The sequence below is a fragment of the Sycon ciliatum genome, chromosome 13, assembly GCF_964019385.1.
Source record: "Sycon ciliatum chromosome 13, ocSycCili1.1, whole genome shotgun sequence".
NCBI lineage: Eukaryota > Metazoa > Porifera > Calcarea > Leucosolenida > Sycettidae > Sycon > Sycon ciliatum.
This window is the reverse complement of record NC_088655.1, coordinates 20,340,828-20,354,433: the sequence shown is the minus strand read 5'-3', so window position 1 is coordinate 20,354,433 and position 13,606 is coordinate 20,340,828. Positions and strand designations below refer to the sequence as shown.

General features: G+C 50.1%; 2 protein-coding genes across 2 annotated transcripts in view; both read left to right on the top strand.

Moving 5' to 3' along the window:
- The first annotated feature begins 614 nt into the window (after positions 1 to 614).
- LOC135829260 (antifreeze protein Maxi-like) lies at positions 615 to 1,553 on the top strand. The gene has a single exon (XM_065341663.1). The coding sequence runs from the start codon at positions 615 to 617 to the stop codon at positions 1,551 to 1,553; it is 939 nt and encodes a 312-aa protein (XP_065197735.1).
- A 6,766-nt stretch (positions 1,554 to 8,319) lies between these two features.
- LOC135829740 (uncharacterized) overlaps positions 8,320 to 13,606 on the top strand; it is a 39,241-nt gene continuing 33,954 nt past the window's right edge. Inside the window, exons 1-3 of the mRNA XM_065342130.1 lie at positions 8,320 to 8,333; positions 8,895 to 9,083; positions 9,769 to 10,071. Of these exons, the coding sequence (XP_065198202.1) occupies positions 8,939 to 9,083; positions 9,769 to 10,071 (448 nt within the window). The 5' untranslated portion in view covers positions 8,320 to 8,333; positions 8,895 to 8,938. The remainder of the gene's footprint in view (positions 8,334 to 8,894; positions 9,084 to 9,768; positions 10,072 to 13,606) is intronic.

Below are 13,606 nucleotides of genomic sequence, written 5' to 3'. Positions count from 1 at the left end.
TGAAGTCGAAATTGCAATTCCAAGCCGTATGGACACTCAGACGTGGACCTATTCCCACTACAAACATAAAAATACATTCAAAGGTCTTGTGGGTGTCGCACCGAACGGTGTTGTCAATTATGTCAGTCCTCTGTACCCATGTTCAACCAGCGACAAAGAAGTCGTTCGCCACTGTGGAGTGCTGTCAAAGTTGACAGCCGGTGACATGGTACTCGCCGATAAAGGATTCCTGATCCATGACTTGATGCCGGCTGGTGTTTCTCTAAATCTTCCTCCTTTTCTCACTACTCCTCAGTTTACCGCTGCTCAAGCAAATGTAACTGCCCGCATCGCAAGAGCTCGGATCCATGTGGAGCGAGCCATACAACGCATAAAGATCTTCGCCATTCTCGACTACATACCCTACCAATACCGTTCTTTCTCCAGCGAAATCTTCCAAGTCTGTGCAATGCTAACTAATCTTTGTAATCCTCTCCTGAAGGAGATTGAAGCTGGTGACCTTAGCGCTGATCCTGCATCAGAAACTTCTGAGCACACCGACATCACACTCTACTCTTACACCACTGCAAACCCCTGCTGCTACGCCATCACAGAAACTGCCCATCACACCCGACATGGTGAATCAGTTATTCGCAGTCCTGTCAGCTGCAGACCCGTTAGCCAAAGCACCAGCACCGTCAGCATCAGCCGCAGCACCGTCAGCCAAAGTACAGTCAGCATCAGCCACAGTACAGTCAGCATCAGCCGCAGCACCGTCAGCCACAGTACCGTCAGCATCTGCCGCAGCAGCAGTACCGTCAGCATCTGCCGCAGCAGCAGTACCGTCAGCATCTGCTGCAGCAGCAGCACCGTCAGCATCAGCCATCACACCCGACATGGTGAATCAGTTATTCGCAGTCCTGTCAGCTGCAGACCCGTTAGCCACAGCAGCAGCACCGTCAGCATCTGCCGCAGCAGCAGTACCGTCAGCATCAGCCGCAACAGCAGCACCCCCAGCATCTGCAGCAGCACCGTCAGCCGCAGCAGCAGCACCCTCAGCATCAGCCGCAGCACCGTCAGCCGCAGCAGCGGCACCCTCAGCATCTGCTGCAGCCGCAGTTTCACGGGTCTCCCTGTACACATTGCATTATTTGCCACATGACATGTGCCAGTCCCGAATGGATGGGCGGCAATGGAGCAATGCCTGCACCATCATTGCATGTCTACAGGCCTGGAAGTACCTGACTGTGCCCTACCCCATACAGCCATTGTCATCTGCCGAAGTCACGAAGAGATTTGTAAACAGCATGAGAGAGGGCAATCGACTGTATGATGATGCCAAGTTGGGGAACAATCTCCTTGCCATTTATGATGCGCTTGATGTCATACCAGGCAAGCCACTTCGGGTGGCACCTCGTTCCGATTTTGGTGCACGAAATGAGGAAGGTTTATCAAAGTTGTTAGAGAAGTGTAAGGATCAGGCTATTCTTTCCCAATCTGTTCTTCCTAAGAAAGGTTTGCTCCCCACACCGGAGCTCGCGCTATTCCGCCGACTTTACTTGACACTTGACTGACTCACGACTGCCATCCAGAGCACACGAGAAGTCCATCGAACCTTCGACTCGGCAAACCTGCAAGAAAGCACCACTCCCTGCTCAATACACAGTGTTTCGGGGAATTCACCCCTCATCAGTTGAGCTTGAGTAGGCTGAGGAAGATTGTGCCTGAAGAGCACCACTTATATAGTGCTCTCCAGGCACAAACATCACCAAGGATACAAACTTACAGAGACGCTCTGTTTCCAGCGCGACAAACACCTCGTGAACACCAGATAGCAGCGTGAGTCAGTGTCGCTCCTGGACGGTAAGACAGACGTCGAGGACCCTCGGTCATTCGCAACGCTGTCACCTCCAAACCAACTAGTCGCAAGCCCGCGCTGGGCACAACAGTACGAAGTAGTGGTTGCGACTTCGGCGATGACTTGTAAGAAAGGTTTGCTCCCCACACCGGAGCTCGCGCTATTCCGCCGACTTTACTTGACACTTGACTGACTCACGACTGCCATCCAGAGCACACGAGAAGTCCATCGAACCTTCGACTCGGCAAACCTGCAAGAAAGCACCACTCCCTGCTCAATACACAGTGTTTCGGGGAATTCACCCCTCATCAGTTGAGCTTGAGTAGGCTGAGGAAGATTGTGCCTGAAGAGCACCACTTTTATAGTGCTCTCCAGGCACAAACATCACCAAGGATACAAACTTACAGAGACGCTCTGTTTCCAGCGCGACAAACACCTCGTGAACACCAGATAGCAGCGTGAGTCAGTGTCGCTCCTGGACGGTAAGACAGACGTCGAGGACCCTCGGTCATTCGCAACGCTGTCACCTCCAAACCAACTAGTCGCAAGCCCGCGCTGGGCACAACAGTACGAAGTAGTGGTTGCGACTTCGGCGATGACTTGTAAGAAAGGTTTGCTCCCCACACCGGAGCTCGCGCTATTCCGCCGACTTTACTTGACACTTGACTGACTCACGACTGCCATCCAGAGCACACGAGAAGTCCATCGAACCTTCGACTCGGCAAACCTGCAAGAAAGCACCACTCCCTGCTCAATACACAGTGTTTCGGGGAATTCACCCCTCATCAGTTGAGCTTGAGTAGGCTGAGGAAGATTGTGCCTGAAGAGCACCACTTTTATAGTGCTCTCCAGGCACAAACATCACCAAGGATACAAACTTACAGAGACGCTCTGTTTCCAGCGCGACAAACACCTCGTGAACACCAGATAGCAGCGTGAGTCAGTGTCGCTCCTGGACGGTAAGACAGACGTCGAGGACCCTCGGTCATTCGCAACGCTGTCACCTCCAAACCAACTAGTCGCAAGCCCGCGCTGGGCACAACAGTACGAAGTAGTGGTTGCGACTTCGGCGATGACTTGTAAGAAAGGTTTGCTCCCCACACCGGAGCTCGCGCTATTCCGCCGACTTTACTTGACACTTGACTGACTCACGACTGCCATCCAGAGCACACGAGAAGTCCATCGAACCTTCGACTCGGCAAACCTGCAAGAAAGCACCACTCCCTGCTCAATACACAGTGTTTCGGGGAATTCACCCCTCATCAGTTGAGCTTGAGTAGGCTGAGGAAGATTGTGCCTGAAGAGCACCACTTTTATAGTGCTCTCCAGGCACAAACATCACCAAGGATACAAACTTACAGAGACGCTCTGTTTCCAGCGCGACAAACACCTCGTGAACACCAGATAGCAGCGTGAGTCAGTGTCGCTCCTGGACGGTAAGACAGACGTCGAGGACCCTCGGTCATTCGCAACGCTGTCACCTCCAAACCAACTAGTCGCAAGCCCGCGCTGGGCACAACAGTACGAAGTAGTGGTTGCGACTTCGGCGATGACTTGTAAGAAAGGTTTGCTCCCCACACCGGAGCTCGCGCTATTCCGCCGACTTTACTTGACACTTGACTGACTCACGACTGCCATCCAGAGCACACGAGAAGTCCATCGAACCTTCGACTCGGCAAACCTGCAAGAAAGCACCACTCCCTGCTCAATACACAGTGTTTCGGGGAATTCACCCCTCATCAGTTGAGCTTGAGTAGGCTGAGGAAGATTGTGCCTGAAGAGCACCACTTTTATAGTGCTCTCCAGGCACAAACATCACCAAGGATACAAACTTACAGAGACGCTCTGTTTCCAGCGCGACAAACACCTCGTGAACACCAGATAGCAGCGTGAGTCAGTGTCGCTCCTGGACGGTAAGACAGACGTCGAGGACCCTCGGTCATTCGCAACGCTGTCACCTCCAAACCAACTAGTCGCAAGCCCGCGCTGGGCACAACAGTACGAAGTAGTGGTTGCGACTTCGGCGATGACTTGTAAGAAAGGTTTGCTCCCCACACCGGAGCTCGCGCTATTCCGCCGACTTTACTTGACACTTGACTGACTCACGACTGCCATCCAGAGCACACGAGAAGTCCATCGAACCTTCGACTCGGCAAACCTGCAAGAAAGCACCACTCCCTGCTCAATACACAGTGTTTCGGGGAATTCACCCCTCATCAGTTGAGCTTGAGTAGGCTGAGGAAGATTGTGCCTGAAGAGCACCACTTATATAGTGCTCTCCAGGCACAAACATCACCAAGGATACAAACTTACAGAGACGCTCTGTTTCCAGCGCGACAAACACCTCGTGAACACCAGATAGCAGCATGAGTCAGTGTCGCTCCTGGACGGTAAGACAGACGTCGAAGACCCTCGGTCATTCGCAACGCTGTCACCTCCAAACCAACTAGTCGCAAGCCCGCGCTGGGCACAACAGTACGAAGTAGTGGTTGCGACTTCGGCGATGACTTGTAAGAAAGGTTTGCTCCCCACACCGGAGCTCGCGCTATTCCGCCGACTTTACTTGACACTTGACTGACTCACGACTGCCATCCAGAGCACACGAGAAGTCCATCGAACCTTCGACTCGGCAAACCTGCAAGAAAGCACCACTCCCTGCTCAATACACAGTGTTTCGGGGAATTCACCCCTCATCAGTTGAGCTTGAGTAGGCTGAGGAAGATTGTGCCTGAAGAGCACCACTTATATAGTGCTCTCCAGGCACAAACATCACCAAGGATACAAACTTACAGAGACGCTCTGTTTCCAGCGCGACAAACACCTCGTGAACACCAGATAGCAGCGTGAGTCAGTGTCGCTCCTGGACGGTAAGACAGACGTCGAGGACCCTCGGTCATTCGCAACGCTGTCACCTCCAAACCAACTAGTCGCAAGCCCGCGCTGGGCACAACAGTACGAAGTAGTGGTTGCGACTTCGGCGATGACTTGTAAGAAAGGTTTGCTCCCCACACCGGAGCTCGCGCTATTCCGCCGACTTTACTTGACACTTGACTGACTCACGACTGCCATCCAGAGCACACGAGAAGTCCATCGAACCTTCGACTCGGCAAACCTGCAAGAAAGCACCACTCCCTGCTCAATACACAGTGTTTCGGGGAATTCACCCCTCATCAGTTGAGCTTGAGTAGGCTGAGGAAGATTGTGCCTGAAGAGCACCACTTTTATAGTGCTCTCCAGGCACAAACATCACCAAGGATACAAACTTACAGAGACGCTCTGTTTCCAGCGCGACAAACACCTCGTGAACACCAGATAGCAGCGTGAGTCAGTGTCGCTCCTGGACGGTAAGACAGACGTCGAGGACCCTCGGTCATTCGCAACGCTGTCACCTCCAAACCAACTAGTCGCAAGCCCGCGCTGGGCACAACAGTACGAAGTAGTGGTTGCGACTTCGGCGATGACTTGTAAGAAAGGTTTGCTCCCCACACCGGAGCTCGCGCTATTCCGCCGACTTTACTTGACACTTGACTGACTCACGACTGCCATCCAGAGCACACGAGAAGTCCATCGAACCTTCGACTCGGCAAACCTGCAAGAAAGCACCACTCCCTGCTCAATACACAGTGTTTCGGGGAATTCACCCCTCATCAGTTGAGCTTGAGTAGGCTGAGGAAGATTGTGCCTGAAGAGCACCACTTATATAGTGCTCTCCAGGCACAAACATCACCAAGGATACAAACTTACAGAGACGCTCTGTTTCCAGCGCGACAAACACCTCGTGAACACCAGATAGCAGCATGAGTCAGTGTCGCTCCTGGACGGTAAGACAGACGTCGAAGACCCTCGGTCATTCGCAACGCTGTCACCTCCAAACCAACTAGTCGCAAGCCCGCGCTGGGCACAACAGTACGAAGTAGTGGTTGCGACTTCGGCGATGACTTGTAAGAAAGGTTTGCTCCCCACACCGGAGCTCGCGCTATTCCGCCGACTTTACTTGACACTTGACTGACTCACGACTGCCATCCAGAGCACACGAGAAGTCCATCGAACCTTCGACTCGGCAAACCTGCAAGAAAGCACCACTCCCTGCTCAATACACAGTGTTTCGGGGAATTCACCCCTCATCAGTTGAGCTTGAGTAGGCTGAGGAAGATTGTGCCTGAAGAGCACCACTTATATAGTGCTCTCCAGGCACAAACATCACCAAGGATACAAACTTACAGAGACGCTCTGTTTCCAGCGCGACAAACACCTCGTGAACACCAGATAGCAGCGTGAGTCAGTGTCGCTCCTGGACGGTAAGACAGACGTCGAGGACCCTCGGTCATTCGCAACGCTGTCACCTCCAAACCAACTAGTCGCAAGCCCGCGCTGGGCACAACAGTACGAAGTAGTGGTTGCGACTTCGGCGATGACTTGTAAGAAAGGTTTGCTCCCCACACCGGAGCTCGCGCTATTCCGCCGACTTTACTTGACACTTGACTGACTCACGACTGCCATCCAGAGCACACGAGAAGTCCATCGAACCTTCGACTCGGCAAACCTGCAAGAAAGCACCACTCCCTGCTCAATACACAGTGTTTCGGGGAATTCACCCCTCATCAGTTGAGCTTGAGTAGGCTGAGGAAGATTGTGCCTGAAGAGCACCACTTATATAGTGCTCTCCAGGCACAAACATCACCAAGGATACAAACTTACAGAGACGCTCTGTTTCCAGCGCGACAAACACCTCGTGAACACCAGATAGCAGCGTGAGTCAGTGTCGCTCCTGGACGGTAAGACAGACGTCGAGGACCCTCGGTCATTCGCAACGCTGTCACCTCCAAACCAACTAGTCGCAAGCCCGCGCTGGGCACAACAGTACGAAGTAGTGGTTGCGACTTCGGCGATGACTTGTAAGAAAGGTTTGCTCCCCACACCGGAGCTCGCGCTATTCCGCCGACTTTACTTGACACTTGACTGACTCACGACTGCCATCCAGAGCACACGAGAAGTCCATCGAACCTTCGACTCGGCAAACCTGCAAGAAAGCACCACTCCCTGCTCAATACACAGTGTTTCGGTGTTCACGAGGTGTTTGTCGCGCTGGAAACAGAGCGTCTCTGTAAGTTTGTATCCTTGGTGATGTTTGTGCCTGGAGAGCACTATATAAGTGGTGCTCTTCAGGCACAATCTTTTTCAGCCTACTCAAGCTCAACTGATGAGGGGTGAATTCCCCGAAACACTGTGTATTGAGCAGGGAGTGGTGCTTTCTTGCAGGTTTGCCGAGTCGAAGGTTCGATGGACTTCTCGTGTGCTCTGGATGGCAGTCGTGAGTCAGTCAAGTGTCAAGTAAAGTCGGCGGAAAAGCGCGAGCTCCGGTGTGGGGAGCAAACCTTTCTTACAAGTCATCGCCGAAGTCGCAAACACTACTTCGATCTGTTCTTCCTGCCTCTTTAATTCAAAATCCCTACACCATTCTTCTGGTATTTTTCCCATCTGGTTATGCTCAAGTCTTCGACAGCCATGCCCATGGCGAGCGTGGTGCCCTAATCGCTATTCTCCCAGCTGACATGAAAGTTGCAGCGAATTTTCTTTCCACGCTTGTTGGGCACATAAAAGATAGCCATCTCTGTATATTGGCCCGAAAACAGTAGTTTATCCTTTTGGTGCGTTTTGCCAAAATTATCTTGACCCACTGATTGTGACGAGAAATGTAGTTCTGGAAACTATAAACATTTCAGCCATGTGTTATGGCGATCGCATGCATTCCCCCGATACACATCGCATACATACTCATCCTTCCAAGTTGCTTCACGTTATGATCTTGCATTTGAAAGCCCTATTTGAATATTGTGGCCAGCTGTCTTTGGTACGGTACGACACAGGTACGGGATAGCGTGAGGCATGCCGATGGCACAATCAAACACACACAAAGTTAAAGCTGTGATGACCCTGGCTAGCGTCAGACGTTACTCAAGTAACGTCTTTTGCATAGCTACAGTAATAATAATTATAATATTATTGTCAGCTCGTAGGTGCAATTGTGTGGAATGTTCAGGTGGTGTTGAAGGAAGAGGAAGGTGTAGAGTTATGATTGCAGCCATGGCACAGGTGACTAAAGCAAGAGGGGTGCTGTTTATCATGGGCCTACAATATTCATGCATACACGAACACGCACATGCACCCACACATACAGAATTGTACACCCACTAGCAGCACCCGGCCAGCGTTGCCTGGCCGAACGTGGCATGCGGGTGAAGCAAGTACATGAACAGCACACGTGCTCAGCACGTGGTGGTGGCTACACGATTCGCACGCTTCGCGTGCTCAGTGCTTCTGTGGCTGCGTCCGCTAGCTACACGATTCGCACGCTTCGCGTGCTCAGTGCTTCTGCGGCCGCTAGCTACACTGTTCGCACGCTTCGCGTGCTCAGGGCAGCGCTTCTGCGTAACACACAGACAAACACACGTCACAGGTGCCTCTTCTTTATAGTATACTAGCTCAGACACCGAAGGTAAGGTATGTAGGGCATGTCTTACATGGACATTTAGGACATATTGGATAGTGCAAATCCGTGGGCCTGGGATCCGGATTCGCAGTCTTTGGACCTGTTTGATTGTTAGAATCCGGATAAGGTGGCATGGATTCGGATCTGGTCAACCCACCCCCCCAAAGAGGGAGTGGACAGTCAACGGATCCATTCTTGCTCTGAACCCAAACTTGCACCAGGTGAATATTGATATCAATTAGCCATTCTACGATATCAGCCTTATTTGACGAGAGTGTCTTATTCGATACTGCTGTTTGAAGGAACTGAGTACCAACGGAAGTGTCACATTAAAACCAGGTCATGTCTGACTGGAACCAAGGCTGACCAGAAGCTAATCATATGCTGGTATATCACGGCTCAGATTCGCCTTGTGTGACCAAGAATTCACCTTGATGCTAAATTCTTGGATCAGGAATATTTTGATTCCCAATATTGTGTATTGGCTACTCAGGTTTGCAACAAATTAACGGCGAATGTATGTTGTGCTTTCTTCCGTATCAATTCCTCAACTATGTGTATGACCAGAATGGACAGAAGATGATCTGCGCAATGCTCGAGTCACGGTTTTTATGGACAGCAAATTCAGGACATTTGCTGACTGTGATGGAATTATCTTGGACAGTTTATCTAAGCAGCACTTCAATGAGACTAATATCACTATCAAATCTAAGAGCAGAAGAAGTGATCCTGCACTCACACGTGTTGAAGGAAAAGGTTTGTAATATCCTGTTCTCTAAATTTGTCATGTTTAATTGAAAGTGTACGGCTAAGTAGGACAAATTCTACTACTGTACTCAGCCACAGGCTGGTAGACCAATTATAGTGTCTGCTCCAGGATGATTTCAAACCAACCATGTACATGTGTACCTGATGTTTAAGTATGGCTACTGCATGTGCACTCATCGATGCATGGCTGGTGATAGTAGATATACAAATCATAATCATCTTGTACATCAGCCAGGCATCTGTACAGAGAGAACACTGCATGATGGTGCTTTGAAATCACTATGTACATCAAGTGCAGTCGACGGGAAAACACAAATTCAAGCATTGCAAGCAGTTGTTGTATCAATGCAATCAGTACCCGGACTCAGAAGTTACTAAAGGTGGTGCAGACCACATATAAATGTAGCCATCTTCACGATGAGGTCAGCGCCACCCATGTGCCAACCAGAATTGCTGCTGGCTTAGGTGTCTGGGTGGGCATGTGCGTGTGCAGACCTACATTACTCACAATACATGTCTATATGGGTGTGATGTGTGTATGTGATCATGTGTCTGTTTGTGTGTGTGTGTGTATGTGAGCATGTGTCTGTTTGTGTGTGTGTGTGTGTATGTGTGTGAGCATGTGTCTGTTTGTGTGTGCGGTCATGCATGTGAATCTACATGTGTCCTGCAGGAGGAGATATAAGGACATTGGTCAAAATTATCATCAACGGAGAACCTGACGACTACACTAAACAAAGGATCCGAAGTGAAGTGATTGAGGACCTGGAGCGCCTTACCTTCTCCAAGAATCAAATTCAGGTCATCTACAAAGGCGACTGGGATTCCATCCAGGTGGTACTGCTGCTACCAATGAGGACACTGGGTCATCTACTCTACCTTGCAGTACACTATCCTGGACTGCTGCGAGGCCTGGATATACTTCAAATCATTGACATCTCCTCATTGACCATAATTGACTTTCGAGAGATAACAGGTATTTTGCTATTATGTGTTGTGTGTTTTTCTGTGTCTCAGGTTGTGTGTGTGTGTGTGTGTGTGTGTGTGTGTGTTTGAGGTTGTGTGTGTGTGTGTGTGTGTGTGTGTTTGTGTGTGTGTGTGTGTGTGTGTGTGTGTGTTTGTGCACACGTGTATGCACGTGTGGGTGCATGTCTATGTGTGTGTGCATGTATGCATGCATGTGTGTATGTGTGTGTGTCCATCCGTGTGTGTGTGTGTGTGTGTGTGTGTGTGTGTGTGTGTGCATGCGTCCTTGCTTGCTTGCCTCTGCGTACATGTGTGAGTGTGAGTGTGTGTCCTAGTGTATACCTGAGTTTTAAAACACCTGCGCTAGTCAAAGAAACTGTTCTTTCAGCTGCCATTCCTCTCTCTGTTCTTTCAGCTGCCATTCCTCTCTCTGTGCTTTCAGCTGCCATTCCTCTCTCTGTTCTTTCAGCTGCCATTCCTCTCTCTGTTCTTTCAGCTGCCATTCCTCTCTCTGTGCTTTCAGCTGCCATTCCTCTCTCTGTGCTTTCAGCTGCCATTCCTCACTCTGTGCTTTCAGATGCCATTCCTCTCTCTGCGCTTTCAGCTGCCATTCCTCTCTCTGTGCTTTCAGCTGCCATTCCTCTCTCTGTGCTTTCAGCTGCCATTCCTCTCTCTGTTCTTTCAGCTGCCATTCCTCTCTCTGTGCTTTCAGCTGCCATTCCTCTCTCTGTGCTTTCAGCTGCCATTCCTCTCTCTGTGCTTTCAGCTGCCATTCCTCTCTCTGTGCTTTCAGCTGCCATTCCTCTCTCTGTGCTTTCAGCTGCCATTCCTTTCTCTGTGCTTTCAGCTGCCATTCCTCTCTCTGTGCTTTCAGCTGCCATTCCTCTCTCTGTTCTGTTAGGTACCACCTCCCGTACATTTCTAGCTGGCCTGCATGCCCTTGCGTACGCACCTTTTGTCTCCTTTTGCTCCGTTGGCCTGGGTAGCTACTTGCGCGCCCATATTTGCCATAGCTACCCGGGCCCTTTATCTTGCCGTTTAGACTTGATCTCACTCTCTCTTTTCCTCACTCTTCAATGTAGTCGTTTCGTTCGTCTTGGTCTCTTGTCTCGTCGTCTACTAGTATAATAAATGTCGTTCCCACTAACTTACTTGTTCCCGTTGTATTGTCTGGATATGTCGTCAGTCGTCTTGTTCCGAACTCAACATTGGCGCCCGATTATTGATCGACCCACGACCCTGAGATCATCCCATGCCCAGCCGTCCTCAACCACCATTCGTCTCGTCTATGTCAACCTCGTCTCGTCCATGTCAGTCTCGTCTCTCCTACGCCAACCTCGTCTCGTCTCTATCAACCTCGTCTCTCCTACGCCAACCTTACCTCGTCTATTCTCGTTCAAGCCATGCAGGTCAGCTACCTTTCTCTCTTTCTTTTTTTTTGTATGCTTCTTCGTCAAATTTATTTTCGTGAATTTTTTGTAGTGTGTGCGCGCGCGTGTGTTCGTAAAACATAACCAAGTTAGGGGTCCGATCATGGTGAGCCACGCTCTAATTTTTGGATGTTTAGCAAAAGTGTAACTAGGCTGTATTAGCCGTGCAAAATACTAGTAATTCACGTTCCTCGTCAAACTCCAATTGTTATTTCACACAATAAGTAGTACAGGAATGATCTGTACGAGTGCATTTTAGTACACACTTTCGTGAGATCCATGCGCGCGTGCAGTATGTGTGTGTGTGTGTGTTTTCTCCTCCAGTTCATTTTTTAAAATCTTTTCCTCTCTTTTTTTTCTCTCCGCGAGGACGCGGGATTTTTTCATGGAGGGGTGGTATGTTAGGTACCACCTCCCGTACATTTCTAGCTGGCCTGCATGCCCTTGCGTACGCACCTTTTGTCTCCTTTTGCTCCATTGGCCTGGGTAGCTACTTGCGCGCCCATATTTGCCATAGCTACCCAGGCCCTTTATCTTGCCGTTTAGACTTGATCTCACTCTCTCTTTTCCTCACTCTTCAATGTAGTCGTTTCGTTCGTCTTTGTCTCTTGTCTCGTCGTCTACTAGTATAATAAATGTCGTTCCCACTAACTTACTTGTTCCCGTTGTAATGTCTGGATATGTCGTCAGTCGTCTTGTTCCGAACTCAACAGTTCTTTCAGCTGCCATTCCTCTCTCTGTGCTTTCAGCTGCCATTCCTCTCTCTGTGCTTTCAGCTGCCATTCCTCTCTCTGTGCTTTCAGCTGCCATTCCTCTCTCTGTGCTTTCAGCTGCCATTCCTCTCTCTGTGCTTTCAGCTGCCATTCCTCTCTCTGTGCTTTCAGCTGCCATTCCTCTCTCTGTGCTTTCAGCTGCCATTCCTCTCTCTGTGCTTTCAGCTGCCATTCCTCTCTCTGTGCTTTCAGCTGCCATTCCTCTCTCTGTGCTTTCAGCTGCCATTCCTCTCCCTGTGCTTTCAGCTGCCATTCCTCTCTCTGTGCTTTCAGCTGCCATTCCTCTCTCTGTGCTTTCAGCTGCCATTCCTCTCTCTGTGCTTTCAGCTGCCATTTCTCTCTCTGTGCTTTCAGCTGCCATTCCTCTCTCTGTGCTTTCAGCTGCCATTCCTCTCTCTGTGCTTTCAGCTGCCATTCCTCTCTCTGTGCTTTCAGCTGCCATTCCTCTCTCTGTGCTTTCAGCTGCCATTCCTCTCTCTGTGCTTTTAGCTGCCATTCCTCTCTCTGCGCTTTCAGCTGCCATTCCTCTCTCTGTGCTTTCAGCTGCCATTCCTCTCTCTGTGCTTTCAGCTGCCATTCCTCTCTCTGTGCTTTCAGCTGCCATTCCTCTTTCTGTGCTTTCAGCTGCCATTCCTCTCTCTGTGCTTTCAGCTGCCATTCCTCTCTCTGTGCTTTCAGCTGCCATTCCTCTCTCTGTGCTTTCAGCTGCCATTCCTCTCCCTGTGCTTTCAGCTGCCATTCCTCTCTCTGTGCTTTCAGCTGCCATTCCTCTCTCTGTGCTTTCAGCTGCCATTCCTCTCTCTGTGCTTTCAGCTGCCATTCCTCTCTCTCTGTGCTTTCAGCTGCCATTCCTCTCTCTCTGTGCTTTCAGCTGCCATTCCTCTCTCTGTGCTTGTGCCAATCTCAATCGTGCTTGAAAGCGTTGATTTCAGAAGTCGTCGAAAGTCGAAATCTAACCTAAATTACCCACTTTTGTATACACTCTGCTCATGGCGAAGTATAGGATGTAATGAGTGGACCCCTCGTGTTGCATAATCATGACAATAGGTGTGACATTTTCTATACCAGGAGTGGGGCTCTGTCCGGGAGAGCCCAGTGTAGTCACTTAGAATAGATGTATCACTGTGCTGCGTAGGAGAGCCACCCAAATGTGTAAAATCCATACAAAAAGGATCCTAGCTGATCCATAAGTCTGAGTTGTCATGGCCACTGGACTGGCTGTGACGTAGGACTTTCAAGCCCTAATGCTTTCTGAGAACTCCTGGTAGTCTACTGCTCAATTTAAACTCAGAAAACAAGAATTTGATATTTGAGTCAAAAACTGGTCCAAACCAGGTTTGGC

Excerpts from the sequence above, each read along its gene's own strand:
- LOC135829260 (XM_065341663.1), top strand. The coding sequence starts at position 615 with ATGGTGAATCAGTTATTCGCAGTCCTGTCAGCTGCAGACCCGTTAGCC.